General features: G+C 32.4%; 2 protein-coding genes across 3 annotated transcripts; one reads left to right on the top strand and one right to left on the bottom strand.

The window, feature by feature from the left end:
• Nucleotides 1–364: 364 nt before the first annotated feature.
• On the top strand, nt 365–9679 carry LOC115966271 (protein DETOXIFICATION 45, chloroplastic-like). 2 transcript variants are annotated; one of them, XM_031085525.1, is made up of 15 exons: nt 365–407; nt 1256–1577; nt 2869–3011; nt 3575–3718; nt 3871–4019; nt 4204–4339; nt 5205–5301; nt 5393–5493; nt 5932–6095; nt 6525–6596; nt 6697–6813; nt 6926–7021; nt 7117–7238; nt 7716–7773; nt 9417–9679. In XM_031085525.1, exons 2-15 carry the CDS (start codon nt 1279–1281, stop codon nt 9426–9428), a joined length of 1710 nt encoding a protein of 569 aa, XP_030941385.1. In that variant the 5' UTR covers nt 365–407; nt 1256–1278; the 3' UTR covers nt 9429–9679. The 2 variants fall into 2 exon arrangements, with proteins under 2 accessions (XP_030941385.1, XP_030941386.1); XM_031085526.1 differs by lacking the exon at nt 365–407 and having other exon boundaries at nt 1496–1577; nt 2880–3011.
• A 1765-nt stretch (nt 9680–11444) lies between these two features.
• Nucleotides 11445–15199, bottom strand: LOC115968406 (probable flavin-containing monooxygenase 1). Its single transcript, XM_031087804.1, has 5 exons — nt 14486–15199; nt 13907–14144; nt 13339–13514; nt 12559–12917; nt 11445–11834 (listed from the first exon to the last, which is right to left on the bottom strand). Exons 1-5 carry the CDS (start codon nt 14921–14923, stop codon nt 11492–11494), a joined length of 1554 nt encoding a protein of 517 aa, XP_030943664.1. The 5' UTR covers nt 14924–15199; the 3' UTR covers nt 11445–11491.
• Between the last annotated feature and the right edge of the window lie 8998 nt (nt 15200–24197).

Raw genomic sequence — 24197 nt, 5'->3', positions numbered from 1 at the left:
CAGATAAAAAAAAATAACTTCCTTGAATAGAGTAAAATTTATAGATTGTATAAAAAAAAAATAACTTCCTTGATTAGAGTAAAATTTATAGATTGTATAAAAAAAAAATAACTTCCTTGATCCTTACACTTCTTCAAGGAACAAAAAAAAATTCCAAGTGGCGTAACACGTGACACAACCTTAGACGCTCTTCTAGTGAAAGTACTCGGACCCTAAACACAAACACAAGTACACATCACAGCACAATACAAGTCCAACACAGAGTTCTGTTGTTGCTGTTGTCTTTTCAAGAAGAAGAAGAAGAAGAAGAAGAAGAAGAACAACAACAACAACAACAACAACTAGTGTTATCCATTTCTCAAATTTTTTCTAAAAACCCCAACTTTCAAAAGAAGAAAACCAATAAGGTACTATAGCTCTTATTAAAGTTCTCTCTTTTTTATTATCTCTCTATTTGTTTTGTTTTGTTTTGTTTTCTTGAGAACCAAACACCCTCCTCTGCAAAACCATTTTCCCGCGCTCAAAACACCGAACCATTTGTGGTTCCTTACGTTGTTTTTTCTCTTAATACTTCGCTGCATTTGAGGTTATTGACTGCCCTTTCTGTTTCACGCTCTGTTTTCAATTTTGGTTTTTTTTTTTCGAGACCGAACAAAATTGAAATTTGAATGTAAAGCTTTGTGCTTTTCATTGTTTTGTGTGTGTGTTTGGATGGGTGGGTGTGTTTTCGTATATTTGATTTTGCAAATTCTTTATTTGTTGTATAATAGTTTGTAACTTTTTCAATTTTGTTTCTTTGCTATACGTTTTTGTAAAAATTGGAAGTGCTTTGTTGGCTTCGTATTTGAACGTGTAATTAGCACACAAATGGGTGTTAGAAATTTAGAATTTAGTTAAAAAAAATTTAAATTCTCACATTTTGCTTTGTTTGGAAATTATATTTCTAATTTGGTTACTCTGTTAGAACAGTTTTAGATTGATTAACATTCTAATTACAACAATTCTGAATGTTATAATTTAATTTTTTGATTGAATTCTAATGTCTAGTTTGCATATTTATAGTCATTTCTTTTTTGGGGTTTTAATTGTTGAAGGATTAATAAGAATTGATTACCATGTTGGCTACTCGAATTAGATTGATTAGCATTATAATTAAAACAAGTTTGAATATTAGAATGTACTTGTTTTTATCTAATTCTAACCTCTGGCTTGCATATTGGTGGTGATTTCTTTGTTGGGGTTTTGATTGTTGAAGGATTTTAACAAGAATTGATTAGCATGTTGGCCACTCGAGTTAGTAAGGGTATTATAACGAAACCAACGAGGCCGTTATCTTTGTCACGGTCAAGCGAAGTTTGCAATTCCTTTGTGCCAATTGATAGGAAAGGGTTAAGCAATGCAGAGATTGTGGAGAGCTGCCATTTGTCTTTGAGGAATAGAGCATTTTTGTCTCCACTGGTGACCCGGAAAAGAAAACCCGATATTTGTGTTTGTGATGGTCAGTTGAGCTCTGATTGTGATGTAAGTTCCTCTGATGTGGAAGAGGAGACTCTGAGCAGTGCAGGGGAGGACACTCTGTAAGATCTTAAGCCTTGAGCTGTATTGTTTGTACATACTAATTTGAGGATCAACTGTTTACATGTTTATCTGTTTTATAGAGGTATTACTATTTTCTTTTGCATTTTTGGTTTGAAGTTCTATGATGGATTTATGAGTGCATTTTTTGGATTGTGGAATGTTATTATAAAACTTGGATGCTCAATTTCAAATTATAGGTGTAAAATATCCGTATTTCTTTACTTCATATGGACATAGAAATAATAATGCAGTATGCCTTTTCAAAATATACTGGTTTGTGGTCTGAAAGTATGTAATATTTGATTCTGTCCTGATAACATTGTACTAAGTTGTGTCTCCCGCATTTTACTTCCTTTATTTTGCTATTATTCTTCTTTAGCTCTGATTTTCATTGAAACCATTAGACAATGATCATTGCTCTTATTCTGTGATCTCTCTCTCTCTCTCTCTTCCCTTCTTAATGCTAAGATGACACTTATTTCCAATTCCTGATCCAGAAGTGAATATGTGAAGCTTGTATGCAGCAAAAAAAAGAATACATGAAGCTTGTAATGGGAAGAGTTTCTATTTACTTCTATTTGGACTCTGTGTAACAATATGCTATAGGAAGCCTAATCAGTCTGCATTATAAGAAAGTAGCTCAGGTCTCATGCAGCAGACTTTTAAGGTAGATAGGGATATACATATTGGTCTTGGTGGGGCACTGCCTGGAGCTTTTAAGTATGCCTCTTGAGAGCTATAAATCTGTGTATGGTTATTTAACAAATTATAAGTTGTTTGGCATGGTAATTGTGTCCTTCATGCTTAGGTGAGATTATTCGGTGCACCCCGTGTACTACACCCTCCTCTCACATAATGGTGGGCCCTACTTGTGGTTTCTGCACATAGGGTCCGCTATTATGTGCAAAGGAGGTGTAGTACACTCGGTGTACATATCAGTTTTTCCATACATAGGGTATATAGCATCTTGTGAGCTATAGACCCAAGTATTGTTATTTGACATGATTCTTAAGTTGTTTGACATGATAACTTGTAGGAAATAGATGGTAGGACTCTCTGCTTTCTCAATGTGTGTGTGTGCATATGTGGGCAACACTTTCTCATAAGATGTTTATCAGTGACACAATTGTATGTAATGATAGTATGTATGTCTTTAAATAATTGATTTGCTACTTATTGTGTAAGATGTTATTATTATTTATTTATTTTTTTTTAAGTTTCCTATTTTTTGGTTGGGTTTCAGATCATGAAACTTCTGTACAAATATGAATTTTCTTAATTTGTTAACAGTAAATTGACAAGAACTCCTGCCAGTCAATCAAAGTCTCGGGATGTAAAGCATGAACTTTTAATGCTTTCTTTGCCTGCAATTGGTGGACAGGCTCTTGAACCATTAGCACAGCTGATGGAGACTGCCTATATTGGTAGATTAGGTACTATCTGTTACTGATATATGATTCCTTCCTTCTGTTAATTTTTTATTTTAACAGCTTTTTCTTGGTAATATATTGAGCCCCTTTTATCGGTTTAATTTTTATTATAAAATAATAATGTCCTCTTTATGGTATAGGAAATCATGATCATGATGTGTGTTTAGTGGTCATTGGCTGGTTTTGTTCTTCTAAAACTAAAGTTGTGTGAAGCAGGTGCTTTCACTTGCTTTAGTTAGTGTGGAGTCAATAGAAAACCATTGATGCATCTTTGATAATCAATATTTAGCTAGTGTTGGGTTGGTTTCATAGTCCTAGAACTAAAGTTGTGAGAATGTTTGTGCTTTCAGCTGATTTAGTTAGTGTGGCATTTAAGGCAATAGAAAACCATGGACGCATCTCATGATTTAGGAAAACTTAAATTTAATCAACCTAAATGTTATTTTCTTTTGCATTGGTTCTGATTTCTGGGTATAAAAGCTAAAATACACACTGGATTACCAATCATTATTATTATTTTTTCGCTTTGGAGCTTTAACTCACCCCCTTTGTTTTATTATTTATAGGGCCTGTGGAGTTGGGTTCAGCTGGTATTTCCACAAACATCTTTAACTGCATATCAAAGCTATTTAATATTCCTCTCCTTAGTGTTGCCACTTCTTTTGTTGCTGAAGACATTTCGAAGAATTCAGTCAAAGACTCTTCTTCAGGTGAAGTAAAATTAACGGTTGATGCCTCGAGTGTTTTTGTTGAACGTATTTGATTCTGGTTTGATGGTATGACTATGAGTATATAACTGGCTCAGTATTTTCACTTTCATTGCTAATTTGGTCTGATTGTTGTACATGTGGGGGTTCTCTAGAAGACAGTACTAATGGTAAACCAGCTGAAAGAAAGCAGCTATCTTCAGTATCTACAGCTTTACTATTAGCAGTTGGGATTGGCATTATTGAGGCTTTGGCCTTGTATTTGGGATCAGGAAAGTTTCTAGATTTAATGGGCATATCATCAGTAAGTTATTACACGTACTCAGGTTTACGTTATATATTTATTTATCAACCCCCGCTCCCTCCTTTCCCTCACTCTATATGCATATGTGCATGAATATGTTTTTATTCTCTCAGGTACATGGCTTCCTATTGACAATGAGTTTTTTTTTATAAATTTTTTTTTCTGGGTATCATTTGCTTTCTAGGGTTCATCCATGCGTATTCCAGCACAACGATTTCTTTCACTTAGAGCCTTTGGTGCTCCTGCAGTTGTGGTATCTTTGGCTCTCCAAGGCGTTTTCCGTGGTTTTAGGGACACAAAAACTCCTGTTTTATGTCTAGGTAAGTGCTTTATTTTAGTAATACTTATTGACACTAATATTTCCTTAGAAAACAGATATAGATATCATATGTCATAATACTTGAGAATTTTTTTTAACCCAATTCCTTTTGTGCCTTGTAATTTACTTTATTGTTTCTCTTTCAATTGGTTCTAATGTGTTTTGTATCAAGAATAGAAGGAATAAATTACATGTCATGGTGGTTGATACCATCTTGAAATGCTTGCTCATTTGATCGTCAAATGGGGGGGTGGGGGGGAGGCTATGAGTTCTCAGTTTTGAGCCCATATATTTTCCAATGCATTTCCAAAAGATATTGGTCATCATTTATAGGATACAAGGGATATGCTTATTTGGATACATCTCATCAAATTAAAAATCTGAAGGTTGTGTAGAAAGGTTTGTAGATGTTCCGACTGATCTATATGAAGAAATTATTCAATGTAAAAACTAATGAAAAATTTGTTAAAAAATATAGAAATCATTGTGTAAATTTTTCTATGTTGCTGCCATTTATGGTATTTTTCATTATTTTATACATTCCCATTATTGGGAGTGTGTGCATCTGCATCAATGCCCTTCATCCTAATTGTAATTTTTTCCGTGGGGAAAAATGCAGAAGCATATTTTAGTGCAATACTTGTAGTAGTGAATAAGGAAGAAACTGATCTTTTCTAAACTTATTTTATAGTAACTATGAGATATTTAAAAAAAAAAAAATTTGTATTTCATCTTTGTCTGATGTTGTCCTATGTTGCTTCCTACTTATTAGTTATTGCCTACACTTTATCAACATCCTGTGGTTCTGTTTTTCTCCATATCTTGTACACTGATTCCTGCAAACTAATGTATTGTCCCATATGCAGGCATTGGAAATCTATCAGCAGTATTTTTGTTTCCCATTCTTATGTATTATTTTAAATTGGGTGCAACTGGAGCAGCCATATCCACTGTCTTGTCTCAGTATGTGCTTTTTGGATGACTTTCTTCCTCTGTACCTTTCTCTTTGGCTTTATTTAACCATAATTCATGCCATAAAATATTAACGCTTCAGGTATATTGTTACCTTTTTACTGATCTGGCATCTAAACAAGAGAGCTGTATTACTGCCTCCAAAGCTGGGATCACTTCAGTTTGGTGGATATTTAAAATCTGGTAAGCTCTTAAATTTTGTCACTTTGTCGGTGCCAACTCTCTTGATTTTTATATTTATTTTTGTTTTCCCCACTTTTCTTACTGATCTGACAATCTTGTTTGTTATTGCTTTTGCTGATGGAGCAGTACATTGGTTTTTATTTTTAGCTTGTTAATTACCAACACAACGAATGGGTGAACCTCATCCTTTCATTTGAGTTATAGCTTGTTGGCTACATTGGTTTTATTTTTAGCTTTTTAGTTACCAACACATGCAATGGGTCTTGAACCCATTACCTCATCCTTTCATTTGAGTTATAGCTTGTTGGCTATATTTTATTTTGATGCTGCTTCTAAATGTATGACTATTTTTTATTTTGATAATGATTGATATAGATGCCAGATCATTTCCTCTAATTCAGATGTATTTTAATGCTTATCAATGACGGGCTGCTGTAGGTGGTTTTCTTCTTGGAAGAACTCTTGCTGTTCTTATTACCATGACATTGGGGACATCAATGGCTGCTCGTCAAGGTCCAGTTGCTATGGCTGCACATCAGATATGTATTCAAGTATGGTTGGCTGTATCCCTCCTTACGGATGCACTGGCTGCATCTGGTCAGGTATTTAATAATTTATTTTAGTTATTTATAATTTATTTGCTTGTGCTAGTAGATGTATTTATTTTTATTATGGTTGGAATAATTATTTTTATTATGATTGGAATAATTAATTTTGGTGTGAGCTTCATGGATTGGAAGTGATTAAAATCAACAAATACAGATTGCTGTAGAATATACATAAACAAGGTGTAAAGTCTAACAACTAATTGGAGAATGAAAAATATGTACTAATGACATTTTGGAAAGACGTCTCTTATAAAAAGGAAAAGTGTATTTTTGCATTTAACCTTTAGAGTTTAAATTCCTCCAAGAAACTATATGAGAAGATATAGTTTGCTTACCACAGAGCTCCCCCACATTTTGTTATCAGGACTAACCTACATAAAAGTTTGGGTTTTTGTTGACTTCCAAATTGTCATCTATTTGTAGGCCCTGATTGCAAGTTCTTTCTCTAAAGGTGATTATCAATCTGTGAAAGACGTTACGGATTATGTTTTAAAGGTAAGCTTATCGTGTATGCTTCTCCATTGTGTTCTATGTGTCTAATGCACATCTTTAGTTGAGTTGATCTGTTTGAAATTGATGTGCATATTTTTTCCAGATAGGATTGTTCACTGGAGTTTTCTTGTCTGCAATTCTGGGTATATCTTTTGGTTCGTTGGCCACTGTGTTTACGAAGGATGCTGAAGTGTTGGGAATTGTTAGAACTGGGGTACTGGTATGTAGCACACTTACAATGGATGATTTGTTTGATTTTTGTATAGCTTTACAAGTTTACACAAATGTCGGTGCCCTTGCATATTTCTTATGAATTCAAAATTTTTTCGCAGTTTGTCAGTGCTAGTCAACCTTTGAATGCCCTGGCTTTTATTTTTGATGGCCTCCATTATGGTGTTTCAGACTTCCCATATGCAGCTTACTCTATGGTAAACCTTACCATTGCAAAGTAAAAATTTCTTTGAGATGTCCTTACTTGGTTGTGCTTATTGCTTGTTTTTGACATTTTTTGATGGATTTATAGATGATGTCGGGGGCAATATGTTCAACCTTTTTGCTCTATGCTCCTTCAATTTTAGGCCTTCCTGGGGTTTGGTTGGGCTTAACTCTCTTTATGGGCTTACGGACGGTGGCAGGATTTGCGAGGTAAACTTTACAATATTATGAGAGTATGGTGAATTTTGAACTATTACTTTCATACAATGGTTCTATATTGTGAATTATGAATTATATTCTCTTTTTGACTGTTTATCCTAGTAGCAGGTGAGGGCTGATATGCAATTGTTGATGAAATTTTTTATTTAGTATGTGTCCACTTGACAATTGACATGCCTGGTGTTGGCATTTTGATAATACATAATGATGTGAAGTCATATTTGGTTCTACTAATCTCTGGTCTAGTACCATATATTACTGATGTTTGCAATTTTCATTCATAACCATATTTTCTAGAAGTTAGGTATTGTCAGAATTTGCATTTAAAAAAAAAAAAATTGTTGTCTTGTCAATGTCCATGAGGACTTTAGGATGCTTATCAGTGTCAATCTGTTTATGTAGATTTGATGGTTGCCATTTCTTGCTTGTGCTAGTAGATGTATTTATTTATAATCTTTTTTTTTTCAGATTACTATCAAAAAATGGTCCATGGTGGTTCTTGCACAGGGACTTCCAGAGAACTGAGGTTAGTGTATATTCATGACTCTGATTATGGTTTAGTGTTCTAATTTTCTGATATGTATTAACGTCATGTATTTCTGGAAATTTTTGGTTGTTTTCTTGTCTTCATTTAATGAAAAGTTCTTGTCTTTGTACCTACAAATTTATGCATGATAGTGGGTGAGTGAGTCTTCCTGATTCTGTTGGTAAGGTTTCATATGAATGTCAGTTCATTTGCTGTTCAATTTACCTTTAAATTTATGCATGACATTTGGTGAATGAGTCCCGAAGGAGGGTTTCTTTTGAACGTCACTCAAACGCAGTTACTTCACCCCATTAAACTATGACTGAAAAGTTATCTGTAATTCATATTTGTTTTGTACTTATTTCCCCCTTCCTCTTAAAAGTTTCTCTATTCTCTATGTTTGTTGGTGACTCTCACCTACATTATCTGAACTTCACTTGCTTTTTGCATGAATATTTTTTTAATAGAAGAAGACAATAGTTTAATAGAACAAAGCATTTTTAGTAGAAAATTATTTTTCCATATATAATAACCAAAAAAGGAAAAAGAAAACGATTACCTTTTTTTATTTGTGATGAAAACCAAGTTTTACTTCCTCAGGAAAAGTTCTTTAGGTAAGGTCTGCAAATGTAGTGCAGGTTATTATCCTTACTGCATTTGAGTTGATGACTCAATTTTGACCACCACTTGTACCCTACAGCAAGAACAAGCAACAATATATAGTGGAAACTTGGTGTTCAATTTGCTGTTCAATTTACCTTTAAATTTATGCATGACATTTGGTGAATGAGTCCCGAAGGAGGGTTTCTTTTGAACGTCACTCAAACGCAGTTACTTCACCCCATTAAACTATGACTGAAAAGTTATCTGTAATTCATATTTGTTTTGTACTTATTTCCCCCTTCCTCTCAAAAGTTTCTCTATTCTCTATGTTTGTTGGTGACTCTCACCTACATTATCTGAACTTCACTTGCTTTTTGCATGAATATTTTTTTAATAGAAGAAGACAATAGTTTAATAGAACAAAGCATTTTTAGTAGAAAATTATTTTTCCATATATAATAACCAAAAAAGAAAAAAGAAAACGATTACCTTTTTTTATTTGTGATGAAAACCAAGTTTTACTTCCTCAGGAAAAGTTCTTTAGGTAAGGTCTGCAAATGTAGTGCAGGTTATTATCCTTATTGCATTTGAGTTGATGACTCAATTTTGACCACCACTTGTACCCTACAGCAAGAACAAGCAACAATATATAGTGGAAACTTGGTGGTACATAACTGTTCATTCTTTTAGTATAAGTCTACATCTCAATTGAAGTAATTTGTGTTGGAAACAAATGGCATATTGTCAACGTTTCTTTTTTGAATTAATATGCACATTGAGATGATGTTTTCATACTTGCACAAACTAATGATGCAAATTACATCCCTTCTTTCTAAATACCTTAAATGGCTCTCTAATTTAGTTGATATTGTATGTATTTCTCATTTCTCAATTGAAATGAAAAACTGCTTCTATCCAGTAGATTTGCTTGTAAAAATTTACCGGTAAGTGCTTATTGGTCCAATCTGCATTATTATGCCTTTTTCCGACTTTAGAGTTTGGTTCTTGACTTAGAATTATTTAACCACCTTCTTTTTCAGCTGGCCACTTGAGATGGGAACCATCTGGAAAGATTGCAGGACATATACGATGCTCAAGTATGATATGACATACATTCTTTTAGAGGTGTTTCAGTTGTAACTTGCGGCTTTTGGTTACACATTCTTTTTAAGCTAATAGAAAGTTTTTGGCTTTCAATTGGCATAATCTTGTATAAAGTAAACAAGTTAAAGCAATGTGTTATACATTAGAAATTTTGTTAATGAATTTGTTATTTTTGTTATTGTAAATGGTACTTGCTAAATTGTCGTTTGTGCTTGTTAGATGATCATTCAACTTTTTAGTTATTATTTATGTTATTCTCTGGCAAAGTCTAGGTTTTTCTTTTCCGGGAGAGCAATGGTGCACCAAAATAAGTGTTTAATTGAGACAACCTCGCTGAGAGTAGGTACTGTGATGGGTATTCTTCTAGGAAGTTCTTGTTTATATGTCTTCCTTTCAGTTACTTCTGAATAAAAAAGAAAAGGAAAATAGTTGAAGAGATGCTTTGTTATTATTTTTTTGATAATTGGACAATGGGAGGGGGGATTTGAACCATGATTTTCCTTATAAAAACTAGTAGATCATTCATTGACTTACATGGCTCTAGGCAAGAGATGTTTATTTGACCATAATGAAAGTACATATATTAACTATAAGTCCGAAAAATGAAAGAGCTATCTTGCTAATGAAATAGCAACAACCTCCATATAACAAGATCAGTTTTCAAAGAAAAAAAGAAGAAGGAAGATTAGGCCAACCCACGGGTATGGTCTGGTGGTTTCTAGGCCTCATGTATCACATGAGGCTTTGGGTTTAAGTCTCCTAGAGTTCTATAAAATTAAAATGTTCTATGTGGATGAAAAATTCCACTGAATTGAATTGGATCCATGTATCTAAGAAATTGTGAGAATTCTTGATCTCTCACCTCTAAATTTGAATCCAGGATTTGAATTGATGTTCTTTCATTGTGTTCTCTTAAATTACATTGATATATTCATTTCAATTGAAATTTGGCTTTTTAAATTCTCGTATGATTACCTAGAATGAGTGAGGTGGGAGATTACATTTGTTCATGAGATTAGTCAAGACTTTCTAAGAATCTTATCAGACACCCATGATGTAAAAAGAGGACTTGGATCTGGTTCTATTGTTAGGGCCATTGTAATGTGAGAAAAAGTTAGAAGAGTAAACTGTTCAGGAAAAGCTGCAAGCCAGATTGAAAGGCATTCAAAATTTCTCCCCTTTTCTTTTACTCAATAATTCATTAATTCTCCCTCGTAGTTCCGTTCACCACTCAATTATTATCTCTTGAGGCTCCTTAAGTTTGAGGTAGATAGGATAAGATATTTAAATAACATTTTCCATAAGACTTGGGTTGGTGAATTACTACCCTTGAAGAATGCTTGGGACTAAAGGCTAAAAGATTTGTCTGGGCTCCTGATCCTTTTCCTAGTTGTCTCATTAATTAGAACGACTTACAAATATCAAGAAAGAAACAAATTTCACCACTTAGTTGTCAATAATATAAATTTTCCTTCTCAATAATAATTATCTTATGTGTCGACCTTTTTCTTATAATGTTTTGACTCAAGACTTTATAAGACCTAAAAAGATAATACGTTTAAGACGTCATATATGAGATATTTTGTTTTTTTGTTTTTGATAGGGGTGAAGTTTGGCTCTAATACCATTAATAAAAAAAAAAGAACTCGTGACAATCGAAAGGACGATTTATTTTATTTTTTTAATAATTTGACCGTGGAGAATTCTAATCCCAATTTTCCTAGGATATCATGGAATTACGTGCCGTTTGGCAAACGATGCCGTGAACAAGTATGCTCCATATTCTTTGAAAAAAGAAACAAAGATGCTCCATATTTGGAAAAGATTGCAGTAGCTTTTTTTTTTTTTTTATTAGTTCCGTGTTCATTATTCTTACATAAAAAGGTGACACATATGTGGTCATGAATGACAAGTGTAGTCATTCATTCATGCACAAAGGTTCTGAAAATGAATCGTATAAGTCACAACTGGTTGTCATATGCAACAACTTTTACTTTGTCAATATCCTCTTTTATTGGGAAACATAATCTAATGGTCCATAAGGCTCAAACAATTCAGCAAAGAATCCCTTCTTTCTTTTGGGGTTCCACCCCATGTCTTTGCACAGTTGATCATTGTACCATATATGAAGAGCACCAATGCATGATCTCCTGTAGTATTGCCCTGAATATCTCTTCATGTACTCATCCCATTTTGCCACATCTTTTTCCATCTCTTTGATGCTAGGCAATTTGAATGTGCTGTCTAGAAGCTCTGCTAGCCATCTGCATCTCATCTCTGAGGTGTACAAGTTTGAAACACTTTCTGAATATCCAATTACTGCTACTTGTGGAATTCTAGGGTGAATACATTCCCTGTTGAAGTCAAAATCTAATTTTGTCATTCAAAGTAATATTATTAATAAATTAATCACATTTTCTAAAATGGTGAATAAGAGTTTTAAGTGCAATCATGGTTCAAGTTTAGAATCACATGCCTTGACACTAAAATAAACTAGTCCTAATTAGAACTAGTTCACATTCAAAAAGTTTAAGCTATTATGGAATGATAAATTTAATAATATAGTTATTATTCTAACACTTATTCCCCAAAAATAAACCGAAGTTGTTTGTAAACCTAGATGAAATGATAAATAAAATTCCATCTTTCTTATTTGACCGAATTTACCTCTAAACTGGTTTAGAAAAAAATTTCTTTAATCCATTTCATAACTATTGGTATAAACATTCACATATAATCTTAGTCATTTGACTTTTTATTTATTTATTTGAATCACATGAGTAATGCGAGTTGTTTGAATAATTTAATGAATCATGTAATTTAATTCATGTAGATTATTTTATGAATCTTCGCTTAATGGGTTGGAGAAAATTAAATTAAAATTTTTCTTTATATTGCTTATTGTATAATATGTTAATTCATACATTGCTAGTTATTAAATCTAATGTTATGTTCATCCAAAAAAAAAAAAAAAAATCTAATGTTATGATTTTCCTTTCTCCCTTTTTAATGAAAAGGGAAATTTTCCTTAATTTTCTCCTCTCAAAGAAAATTATAACCAAAAAAAAAAAATCTAACCTGTAGAGGGGAACTGTTGCATCAAGCGAACCATCAATGTAGTCTTTGAAGGTGGGGGAGACAAAAATGTCTTTGAGTTTTTTGTCTCCCTGGAACCCAGTAGCCAATATGACCAAATCTGTCTTTAGGGGTTGTGCCTCACCGTTAACCAAAACACCTTCTTTACAAAAGCTAAAGCTCTTACTCTTTTTCAAATTGATGCTTCCCTCTTCAACTTTGTCATAGAATTTTTCTGGTACCGTGGGGATCAAACAAGAATTGATTTCTGTATGGAAACTATGTTTTGGTACCATTCCAAACTTTGCTAGCCTCAGCTTATTTTTTATATGGCTTTCAACAAATTTAGAAAATGCCCATCTCTGTTACATGATCAAAACTTTGTAAGCTTCAACCTTATGATTAATTGTCATGTCAATTTAAAAATATTTGAAAAAAAGAAAATGAAAAAGAGGGGGGGGGGGGGGTTAATGCAAAGAGACCCCCTCATGAGTCATTGTCAAACACTCTGCTAAATTTATTTTTATTGGACATAATGATCAAGTGAACATATGTGTTATATAGGAATCAATTATATGTGCATGTGTTGTGCTTCACACGATGTCAATATGATCATTTTCTGTTAAATAAAAGTGATGGAAATCTACTTAAGGTTCAATTTGTGTTGTTTTAAACCCAACTGCCAAGGATCCAACAAATAGAAATTACAGGAAATCTAAATGATGACTAAAATCAAATCAAATTGAAGGGTTTGATGATGTTTTAAAAAGGGAGAAACTTTACCACAGGGGAAAGAAGTGTTGCAAGGAGACTTAGTAGGAAGCCTTCACCAGGTTTGTGAACCAGTAGCTCGGAGAAGCGATTAAGGTATAAATAAGTAAGAGGCACGCCCCATGGAAGGTAATCAGGAAGGTTCCAATGTTCCTTCTTGTATAATACAGTACATGGATGTTCAGTGCCTGCAAATTTATGGTTAAACCAATGTAAAAAACCTATCAAATACAATTAATCTAAGCATAGGGGTACATAATTAATAAATTCTGCTCATAAGCATTTTATCATTTACAAAAACTATGAGATTGACCAAAATACACTTTTGGTCCTAAAAATTTGGAGTTGTTTTCATTTTAACCATTTACGTTTTAAAATATTCATTTTAGTCTTTCATATTTGATTTAGTTTTCATTTTTTCCAATTGGAAAATAGAATCGAATATGAAAAGTTAAAGTGAAAATTTTGATCATAAAATATCAAAATAAAAACAATCTCAAACTTTAAAAGTCCAAAGTGCACTTTAGTCTATGAGATATTTATATAGATATAAAATGTAAGTAAAATTTGTGTTCCTTACCATTGGCCAGTGAGCATTCCATAGCAATGTCCAAGGCAGATTTTTGGAATCCCACAACAGTGATTTGCTTCCCTTTAACAAAGTCAGCAGCACTTTTATCGTCCATGGCAGCGTAATCCATGGAGTGCATCACCTTTCCATGAAATACTTCTGGGCCTTGGTTTGGAGGGAATTCAGGAATATTTGGAACGTCACTGAATCGCCCAATGCAGAGGATCACAAAGTCCACTAAGTGTACCTGCATTTCCATTCACATAAGAAGGAATAATATCAAGATTCTAAAAAATTATTATTTTCACTACTATTCTACAGTACAAGGATTCCCTTACAGCGATTTCGTGAAAATCCTAATGAAAAAGATAAATTCTTTAACTGATCTGATATAGTTAGTTAAGCAATGCAAACTTAATTATCTAAAAATCAGATAAAATTTGGGAATTAGCACAATACACCATTCCACCTAGTCCTAACCCAAAGCAAAAAAACTTCATATATAGCAAGTGCAGAAAAAATCATGACAAGAAAAAGAAAAATTCGAATAGGTTATATGCGTGTTTACATACTATAAAATATACACACCTCAGTTGAAAAGCTTTGAGCATCCTCTACTATAACCTTCCATTTCCCTTTAGAGCCAAAAGGGTCACCAATACCACCCCACATACTCCAAGATTGCATCTCTTCCTCAGATGGGCCTTCATACTCGATGCTCAAAACTTTGGTATTAAATTTGATGTGCTTAAGCAAGTCAAAATGGTTAGCATAGGATTGAATATAATCAAAGACTTGGTGTTGGTTAGGAAAGTCTTCTTCCACTGTAGAAGGCCATGGAAAATCTGAGAACTGATACGCTGGTTTTGGAGTTTGGAGCTTAGTGGTCTCTACGGTTTTGGTCCACACTCCTCCGATGCTGCTTTTGGCTTCAAAAACGGTTGGATGAAAACCCTTTGACAAAGTGTACTTGCAAGCCAAAAGGCCACTGATACCAGCTCCAATTATGGCCACCTGCCTCTCCATTGCTTTGTGTTTTGAGTATCAAACTTTGTATGATTCTGCCTTTTAGAGGCCTCTACATGTGTGAAGTGGGAAAGTGTCAAAACACTCAAAACTAGATAAACTGAGACTGTCAATTCTAAGCTGGATCCTCTTTCTCTTTCTGGTGAATACTGAATTAATTGTGTAGTTTATCAATTCTTGACGTTGCTAGTACTAACTGTGGAATATGGCAGACAATGAAAGGTAGGTGCAAATTGTCCTTGTCGGCTGCCCATAGAAAAAAGTTTCATCTCGTTAATTGCAAGATACAGTTGCGTGGTTGTGTAATTTAAGAACGTTGTCTTGTCTGTCGCTTCAAAAAAAACAAATATATATCATTAACACTTTTGCAATTATGACAATTACCATTATATATATATATATATATATATATATTAAGTAATTGCCATTTAATATTTGCATAAAATAGAGAAGGTTCAATTATTAATTTAGTGATTTAAACATATATATATATATATATATTTATATTATATACATTAGATTATTACAGGTGTTCTTAAGAAAAGAGAGGAACCATTTGAGAGGATTTGAAAGGTTGTTTTAAACTCTCAGAAGTTTAAACCTTTAAATTGGAAGAATTTAATGGGAGAGGGTGTAAGCTTCTAATTTTGTCCCCTTTTTCCTTTTATGTATTTTTCCTTCAGGCTTATTAATCTGTTACAATTTGAACACTATCTAAAATACCCTTTTAACTTATCGATTTATATTGTCAATTCAAAATAATACTTTAACATTTTCTCTGTTTTCATCTTTCAACTAGACAAGGTAAGGGTTTTTTTTTTTTTTTTTTTTTTTTCCAAGGTAAAAAAATTTATTTTCTCTCTACTCTATTATTTATTTTAAATGTCTTAACAAAAGAAATGACAACCGATCTTTTTTTCTTTTCTTCTCCAAATTCCCATATTAAAAAAAAAAAAAAATTAACAAGTACACACAAACATTTGAACTTATAGGATTTAAATAATACATACACGGTATGTCAATAAAGAAGAAGAGTTTTTTTTTTTTTTATAATTTATTTTTGGAAAATGCTAACGAGTGCTCTTAGGATACTGGTTAATAATCCATATAAAGAAAGTTTTTATGGAAAATAAAAAAAAAAGTAATTAATATTTTGATAATTTTTTCATTTCTCATAAAAGTAGTATTAAAACTTTCTTAAAATGGATTATTAATAAATGTTCTTTATTTTTTTAATTTTTTTATATAATAATTACAACAAGTGAGGAAGTGTATGCATTTGAACCATGATTAGCGGTTCTAAAAAAAAAAAAAAAAAAAAAAAAAAAAAAAACCATGTTTAGCCGTGGTTGAATGAGGGAGATAAGACTCCTGACAACAACTGAAATGCATTAAATATATTACGCAAGTCTGACAATTATTTTATGAGGGGTGATCCTCAACCGATTGTGTTAGTCCTTAGAGTTAAAGGTTTATAATTCAATAATGGGTCATACTTCATAATTTAACAAATTTTTTTTTGAAAGTTTTTATTGAAAATAGAAGAAATTGTCAAAATTTTTTTAATTTCTAATAATTTTTTTTTTGAAAATAGTATGTTATTGTGTGTCCTTAAGGCACACATTAGTAAAATCCATTCAATAATTCATACATTTATTTATAGAGATTTGGTTAAAATTGTTGTTCGACAAGACGATATATTCATAACATCCCAAATATATATATATATATATATATGAGATGGGTTCAAGTTACACCTGGTATAACTTTACAAGAGTTACACCTTTTATGGACCATTGATTACTATTAGATCTAAAGGTCAAAAAACACTCATAATAATGTCATTATTACTTCCTAGAAACTAGTGATTTTTTTTTCTCTCTCCTTCCCTCTCTCACATAATAAATAAATAACCCAAATGAAAGAAAATTTTAAATAATGAGACTTAACAAAGTACCTTTCTCCTTCACGTTTCAAGAAGTTTTTCAGTTTTTCTGCACTCTTGACTTAGCAATGTGAGTAAACCTTCGAAGTGAAAAGTTGGAAGCGTCTAGGTTTTTTCTGATTTTTTTTTTTTTTTTTTTTTTTGTTGGGGGGGGGGGGGGGATCAATAAAGCTACGAAGAAAAATAATTAAAGAAAGCAAACTGAGGAAATGACAACTCGCGAAGGAAGTAAGATGAAACCCTTTGTTTTTTTTTTTTTTTTTTTTTTTTTTTTTTTTTTTTTTTTTTTAAATTTTTAAGAAGCAACGTGGGAACTAGAAAAAATAAAATGAGAGGATGACAACACAGAAACTAACTACAGCGAAATTTTGATTCAATGATATTGAATATCTTTTTCTGATCCCTTAAACTGCAAAAACAACGATTACTTATAGAGGTCAAAGTAATGCAATACTTATGGCCACATGCAAATGAAAATGGACAGTCACAAGTGCAAAAAGATGGTGAAAATGACGAACACAATATGAGCAGATATATGATGTGAACTCAAGCATAGGATGTTACAGAGAAAGGGTAACAATATTTATACCAACAAGACGATGATATGGAAGAAAAAAATAGAGTTAATGCTGTGGGTTTTTTTTTTTTAATAATAAGAGTTAATGCCTAAATCACTAATTTCTAGGGAGTAATAATGACATTATTATGAGTGTTTTTTTACCCTTAGATCTAATAGTAATCAATGGTTCATAAAAGATGTAACTCTTGTGAAGTTACACCAGGTGTAACTTGAACCCATCTCTATATATATATAGGGAAATGCTAACGAGTGCCCTTAGGATACTGGTTAAGAATCTAGTTAAAGAAAGTTTTGACAACACTTTTATGGAAAATGAAAAAAACTGTTAAAACATTAATTACCTTTTTTTCTTATTCCATAAAAACTTTCTTTAACTAGATTTTTAACAAGTGCTTTAAAGGTATTCGTTAACGTGATCCGTGTATAAAGGTATTCGTTAAAACTTTCTTTAACTAGATTTTTAACAAGTGCTTTAAAGGTATTCGTTAACGTGATTCGTGTATTTTAACAGTTTTTTTCATTTTCCATAAGAGTGTTGTCAAAACTTTTTTTAACTAGATTCTTAACCAGTATCCTAAGGGCACTCGTTAACATTTCCCTATATATATATATATGTGTGTGTGTGTGTGTGTGTGTGTGTGTGAGAGAGAACACTAATAGGAAGTTATAAGGACTATAGGAGATTAGGAGTGTTCTTTATTACGTACACACCATTGTTGGAAAAGCAGAAGTTTAATCCTTCCAAGGATAACACTTTTGACCAGTATAAAGTTGCAAACATGGACCTCCGGGTCCATGAGCCCAAACACAATTCAGGCATTTGTCCCTATCAGGAACGTAAGTATCGAACAAGTGGCGTTCCTTAAACCATTCAAAAGTGCAGGAGACTACAGACTCATCTATGATCTCGAAAAAGCCAAGTTTAAAGGGAATTCTCTGAACGAGAAGACCAAGCATATATATCCTCAGGTTGACAACGGGCTATAACATTCAAGCCACTACCCACGTAATTATAGATATCAATTTTTGCTGCTTCTGCATTCATAGAGAAAGTAGTAGTAATTATAAACAGATCAAGCAAAAACAATAGTGATACTTTTTTTTATTGAAAACACTCATATTGTTTGTCTGTAAAGTATAACTGGTTGGGTGCAAAGTAGGTTTAACTTGCCCTTTACTTGTAGAGTAGCTGAGAAATGAATTATACCTAGTCTAACTTGAAAGAATTATACATTTTCTAAATCATTAGATTTAAGTAGATTTAACGGTTAAAAAAAAAAGACACTCATTAATGTTGATATTCTGATTAAAATCTTATTTATTTTTGTCTTTTTTTTCTTTCTCCTCCACATAATATTATTAATTAAATAAACTAATTAAATTTTAAGTGAAACTCTATTACCTAGATTTCAATAAAATTAAATTACTACTTTGATTGAATTACAACAAAAAGTTATTGTTTATTTTGAATTATTTAAATATAGACCATAATTTTTTTGTTTTGACTTTTGACATAAAACTTGTATATATGGAACATATATATACATAAATCCCAAGCATTGTTGGACTACAATGAATTTTCCTATCTTGTTTTTTCTTTTTTGTCAACATAGTAAAATAAAAACTCATTCACATGATTACCATGACTATCCACTCTCGGGACGATCATTTTGGTATCCATCAATTTAGTCCTATTCGCACTTCAAAAAAAAATTTAGTGCTATTCTATATAGAAAGAGAGAGAAACTTATTTTGGGTATAGAGATAGGTATAAAATGTCATAAGTAAGGGATAATAAATGAGACCCTAATCAAAATATCACTATCAATAAGTGTTTTTTTTTTTTTTTTTTTTTTTTTTAATTATTGGATCTACTTATTAAATCCAATGGTTTAAAAAAGTTGTAACTCTTTAAAATTACATCAAGTGTAACTTGAACCCATATATATATATATATATATGGGTAGAAAACTGGTGAGAATCGGGTGTTTTTTTCCCAAACCTACCAAAATGTTTTTTCTCCAAATCGAAGAAAATACTAAAGTGAAAACTGGATAAAAAGATAAGGATCAAAAAGTCCTCGTGAGCAAGGTTGTCAAAATCGGGATCCTATGTAGGATCGTGGGAGGTAGGTAGGATCGTAAATCGTAGGATCAGATCGTGAATCGTAAGATCCTACCTATTTTCAGATTTTAAGCAAAAAACCTATTGATAGTAATTTTGTATGTTATATAATCACTTAAAATATGAATCCATCCATTAAAAAAAAATTGCATCATAAAATCTAATTTGCACGCACTACATTGTTCTTATATCATTCTAACGAAACAAAATATATTTAACTTTTGACATAATGCATCTAAAAAGTTCAGTACATGTTTAATTAACAACTAAGTACCAAAATATTATCTACACATTTGGAAAGTGTTTTCCAAATTCTAAGTTTCAAATCCAAAATAAGTTAGGCTAGTTAGCATATAAAAACTAGCTAACTACAAATTTACAATATGTAATCTAAAAGAGAATTTTCAATCTAAGGTAAACTAGCTAATTACAAATATGAAATCCAAAAGAGAATTCCCATTCTAAGGTTCTTCTAATCTAATCACTGTCATTATCATATCCCATTTCATCATCAAAATATTTTAGATTTTGTTTTTGAAAACGTTAAATTTAAGTACTATAGGTTTTTTTGAGATTTTATGTTGACATAGGGGTAAATTTAGGATTTCAATTCATTATTGGACTTCTAATAACCCGTTGGGCTTGTGGGTTTAGGTGGATTATTTTACCCAAATGAATCCCACTTAAAAAAAAAAAAAAAAATCAAGCCAAATGGTAGGATCGGTAAGATCGGTAGGATCCCATACGATCCTACCATTTTTGCGATCTTGTTACGATTTTAAATTTTTTGGTGAGATGGGATCGTAAAATCGTGCGATTTTATGATCCGGATCGCGATTTTGATAACCATACTAGTGAGCACCTACATGCATAAACGGTGAATATTTTTTTTTTTTCATTTGATATTTCACTTTTTGTCATATGGTCATTTGTTTCGGTTTGTTTGTTTTTGCAACTATTTTTTTTTTCTTCTTCTTTTGTTTGTTCGTTGAATCAAACAGAAACTTTTTTTTTTAAATATTTTATTTTTTGATTTGTTTCTGTCAATGTGTTGTTCAAATAAAAAAAGTGGGTTTTTTATTTTTTATTTTTTGAATTAACTGGTGGCTTTCACCTCTAATATATATAAAATAAAATAATATGATATAGTGGAAAATATTTTTTTTATTTAATGGTTAAAAAAAACTATTTGTTATATTATATAGTAGGGACATATAAATAAATTTATACATTTTTTTTTTAATTTTCTACCCTTTCATTTTTCATCACAACCAAACAAATGAATTTTTCATATCTCTACTTTTCTATCCTCCCAATCAAACATATACAAAAGAAAACTAAGGGTCTGATTGGTTTAGAGCAGTTTTGGATCATATCACTCAAAACTCATAATTGAGTTCTCAAAACATGTGGGACCCACAAATTTTTTTTTTTGGCTTGATTTTCACATTGTGTTTCCATCACTCAAAACTCAAAAATTTGAGTTAGAGTGATGGAAATAGAAAACAAGAAATGGGTGTTTTCAAAAACTGAGATACATAACTTAGTGGCACCAACGTAAATTTTCGGACTCTATGGGGCTTGTAGCTTGTGTGTTGTCCTGTCCGTTTAGGGGTTGTTTGACATTATAATTGCAAGCACCACCATAACAAACCCAGTGCTGCCAACAACCACCGTGAAATTGAAACTCAGCCACCGCCAAAACAACAAAATCAACCTACAAAACCAACCGTCGATCCACACCACCGAAACACAAAACTAGCCCTAACCGATTTAACCTAGCCCCAATCGATTCAAGCCACGCCTCTACCACAAGAACTGAGACCGAGAAACAACTAAAACCCAAAAACCCAATCTCAAACCCATTCTCCACCGTGACCCATAACCCGATCTCCACCGTGACTTAAACTAGATCTCCACCGTGAAACCCAGCCAACACCCAAATGACCACCACCGAAACCCACCATCACCAATCTGAAGCTAGCAACCATTGAAACAACCCACCACTTTAAACCCAATAACCACAGATTCAAACCAACCAAAAACAGTTGAGAAAGAAACAGAGAAGAGAGAAAAAAAAAATCAAATATAGATTGAAGAGGGGAGATACAAAGAAACCACCATGAGCAACCACCGTCACCATCAGGAGCAACCACCATGAGCCATCGTGAGATCAATTCAAGCTCAGTCTAGATTAGTTCATCTATGTGTCTAATTTCGTGATTTGGGTATCTGATCTAAGGATTCTGAGTTTGGGTTTGCTATGTTTGTGGTTTGGGTTTGCTATGCATTCTTTTGGACTTTTTTGTGTGGCATTAGAGAGAGAGCAAGACTAGATCGTCACCATCATGTGCTCACTGCCCCTGACCACAATCTTGGTTTAGCGAAGGGTGAGGCATACAATTTCAGTGCTAGAAAGAAGTGTGTTAATTGGGTCTTGTGGGTAGGAAACTGAAATTGAAAAATGAAGATTGGAAACCGAAAGAGGACTTGCTATGTTGTGCTTTTGTGTTGTTGTGGGAGGCAAGGGAAAAAAAGAAAAGAAGTGGTTTTCTGATGGGATGAAATGAAGGAGAGGAAAAAAAGAAAAGAAGAAAAGAACCTGGACGCGGGGGTAGGAAATGGTTTCACCACTGTGTAGTGTCAGTGGGTGGGGTCCACAACTTTAGCAAAAAGTTGACTTAAAAAGATGAGTTATGTGATTGGGTTTTTAAACCAAATAGAAGTTTTGGGATTTTTCAGTGAAATTGAGATTTGAGAACTGAGTGATGAGTTTTGAGTTTTAGTTATGAGTTTGGAAACTGAGTTAGGAAAATTGAGTGATGGGGAAACCAAATGGGTCCTAAATCTTTTTTATTCTCCTACTTTTCTATTCATTTCCTATTTTCTAATCTCTCACTTTTGCACCCCTCAAACTAAATAGACCCTAAAATAACATTTCTCTTTTTCTATCTATTTCTCTGCAAGTGGGATCTGTTGGTGCAAACACAATAATAATGGAAATAACACACAAAGAGAAACTGAATAATACTTTTGAATATTATTGATGTAAAAAAAGAAAATACACAACACTATTTGGATTCAAGCCCTTGGTTGGCTAATTCTTGTAACCGGTGCAGACCTTCTCTGACTTGTCTCCCTCAGGATACAACAGCCCAACAAGTGTCGTATGGTAGCCCATGATACCTCCACTCTTCACCTCCCTCTTGCACACGTATCTAGCCCAAATATCTGAGACAATTCATGTTAGCCCATTAATCACCACAATTAAAAAGAATAAAATAGTCTCTCTCTTTTTCAATGTAGGATTAAATATTTTCACAACTCTTTATCTTCCATATTCATTCCCACATCTTTACATTTATGTTATAACATTTACTCATTTTAATTATTTAATATTAAAATGTTCCAACAGGATCTATGGTTGTCTAGGCTGCTCTTGGTTCTTGTGCTGTTACCAGAGTTCACCGGAGTCATGAAACCCTCTATTGAGCCCTTCTAACGGTGAACGTGGGTCTCTAGTGCGGAGTTGAAATGGTTACCTAGCTCCTATATTAGAGATGACTAATGAATAAAAAAAAATTCTAAGAATATAACATTCCAATATGGCTTGTAAAATATGGTATTGTTGAAATTATATCCATTTTCTTATATCGATTTTGACACTAATATAATACCCCACTGTTTGAGCCTGGATTCTCTTCCTCTCTTATTTATTTATTTATTATAACATTTTAGCTTATTTGTATATGTATACCTGTAAAAAGACTCATTTTTTTCCACATGTATAATGTATTTTTGTTAATTACCATAAAATAAGCAAATAAGCATTAAGTAAAAAGCTTCGTATTCACGTAATGATATGGCCCGCACTTAGTAAGTGAGAGTTTGGGCATTATTTGGGTTCATAATCTTTAGATCTCTTCACTCCCACTTGTTATAACCAAAAAGAAAAGAAAAGAAGGTAAAGTAACCAAATGAGATAGTTCCGTTTTTGTATGAGGGCCCAAAATTGGAGCATGTAATTTGGACAAGGGAACAATTAAAATTGATGTAATTTCAATATTCAAGTGAAAATAAAACACTTCCTTAAATTCTATTAATTTGGCTGCAAATTGGTAAGTTTGAATCTTAAGAAATAATGGACTGAAAAGTCAATAATAATTGTGTAAAGTAATCATGATGTTACATCAATATGTTAGACTTTTTTTTAGAGTTGGCTGCTTGTGTGGTGTGTCTTTTTTTTTTTTTTTGGCCTGCATTGTAGTGTATCTATTTGAAAATTGGATAAGGTGATCCTTGGCATTTTCTATTTCATTGCTAGAGATATGCCAACTAATTCTCTTCATATTTAATGTGAAAGGTTGAAACCAACCGCTAAATCCTGTGATATTTTAATAAAATTTTTTTTTCTTTTAAAAAACTTTTATTTATTAATGCCATATTCTTTTATGTCTATATAAACATGCAGATCATCGGAATGTGTTTGCCATAAATTTATTGAGATTGGGATTAGAAGATGCTACTATTTTCCATCAATGATGGTTGATGGAGTTGAAAAATTAATTAATATATTTTAATTTTTTTTTTATGATTAACATTAATTAACTCATTCTGTACTTAAA

This window comes from Quercus lobata, chromosome 11 (genome assembly GCF_001633185.2).
Source record: "Quercus lobata isolate SW786 chromosome 11, ValleyOak3.0 Primary Assembly, whole genome shotgun sequence".
NCBI lineage: Eukaryota > Viridiplantae > Streptophyta > Magnoliopsida > Fagales > Fagaceae > Quercus > Quercus lobata.
This window is presented reverse-complemented; position numbering and strand designations above follow the sequence as displayed.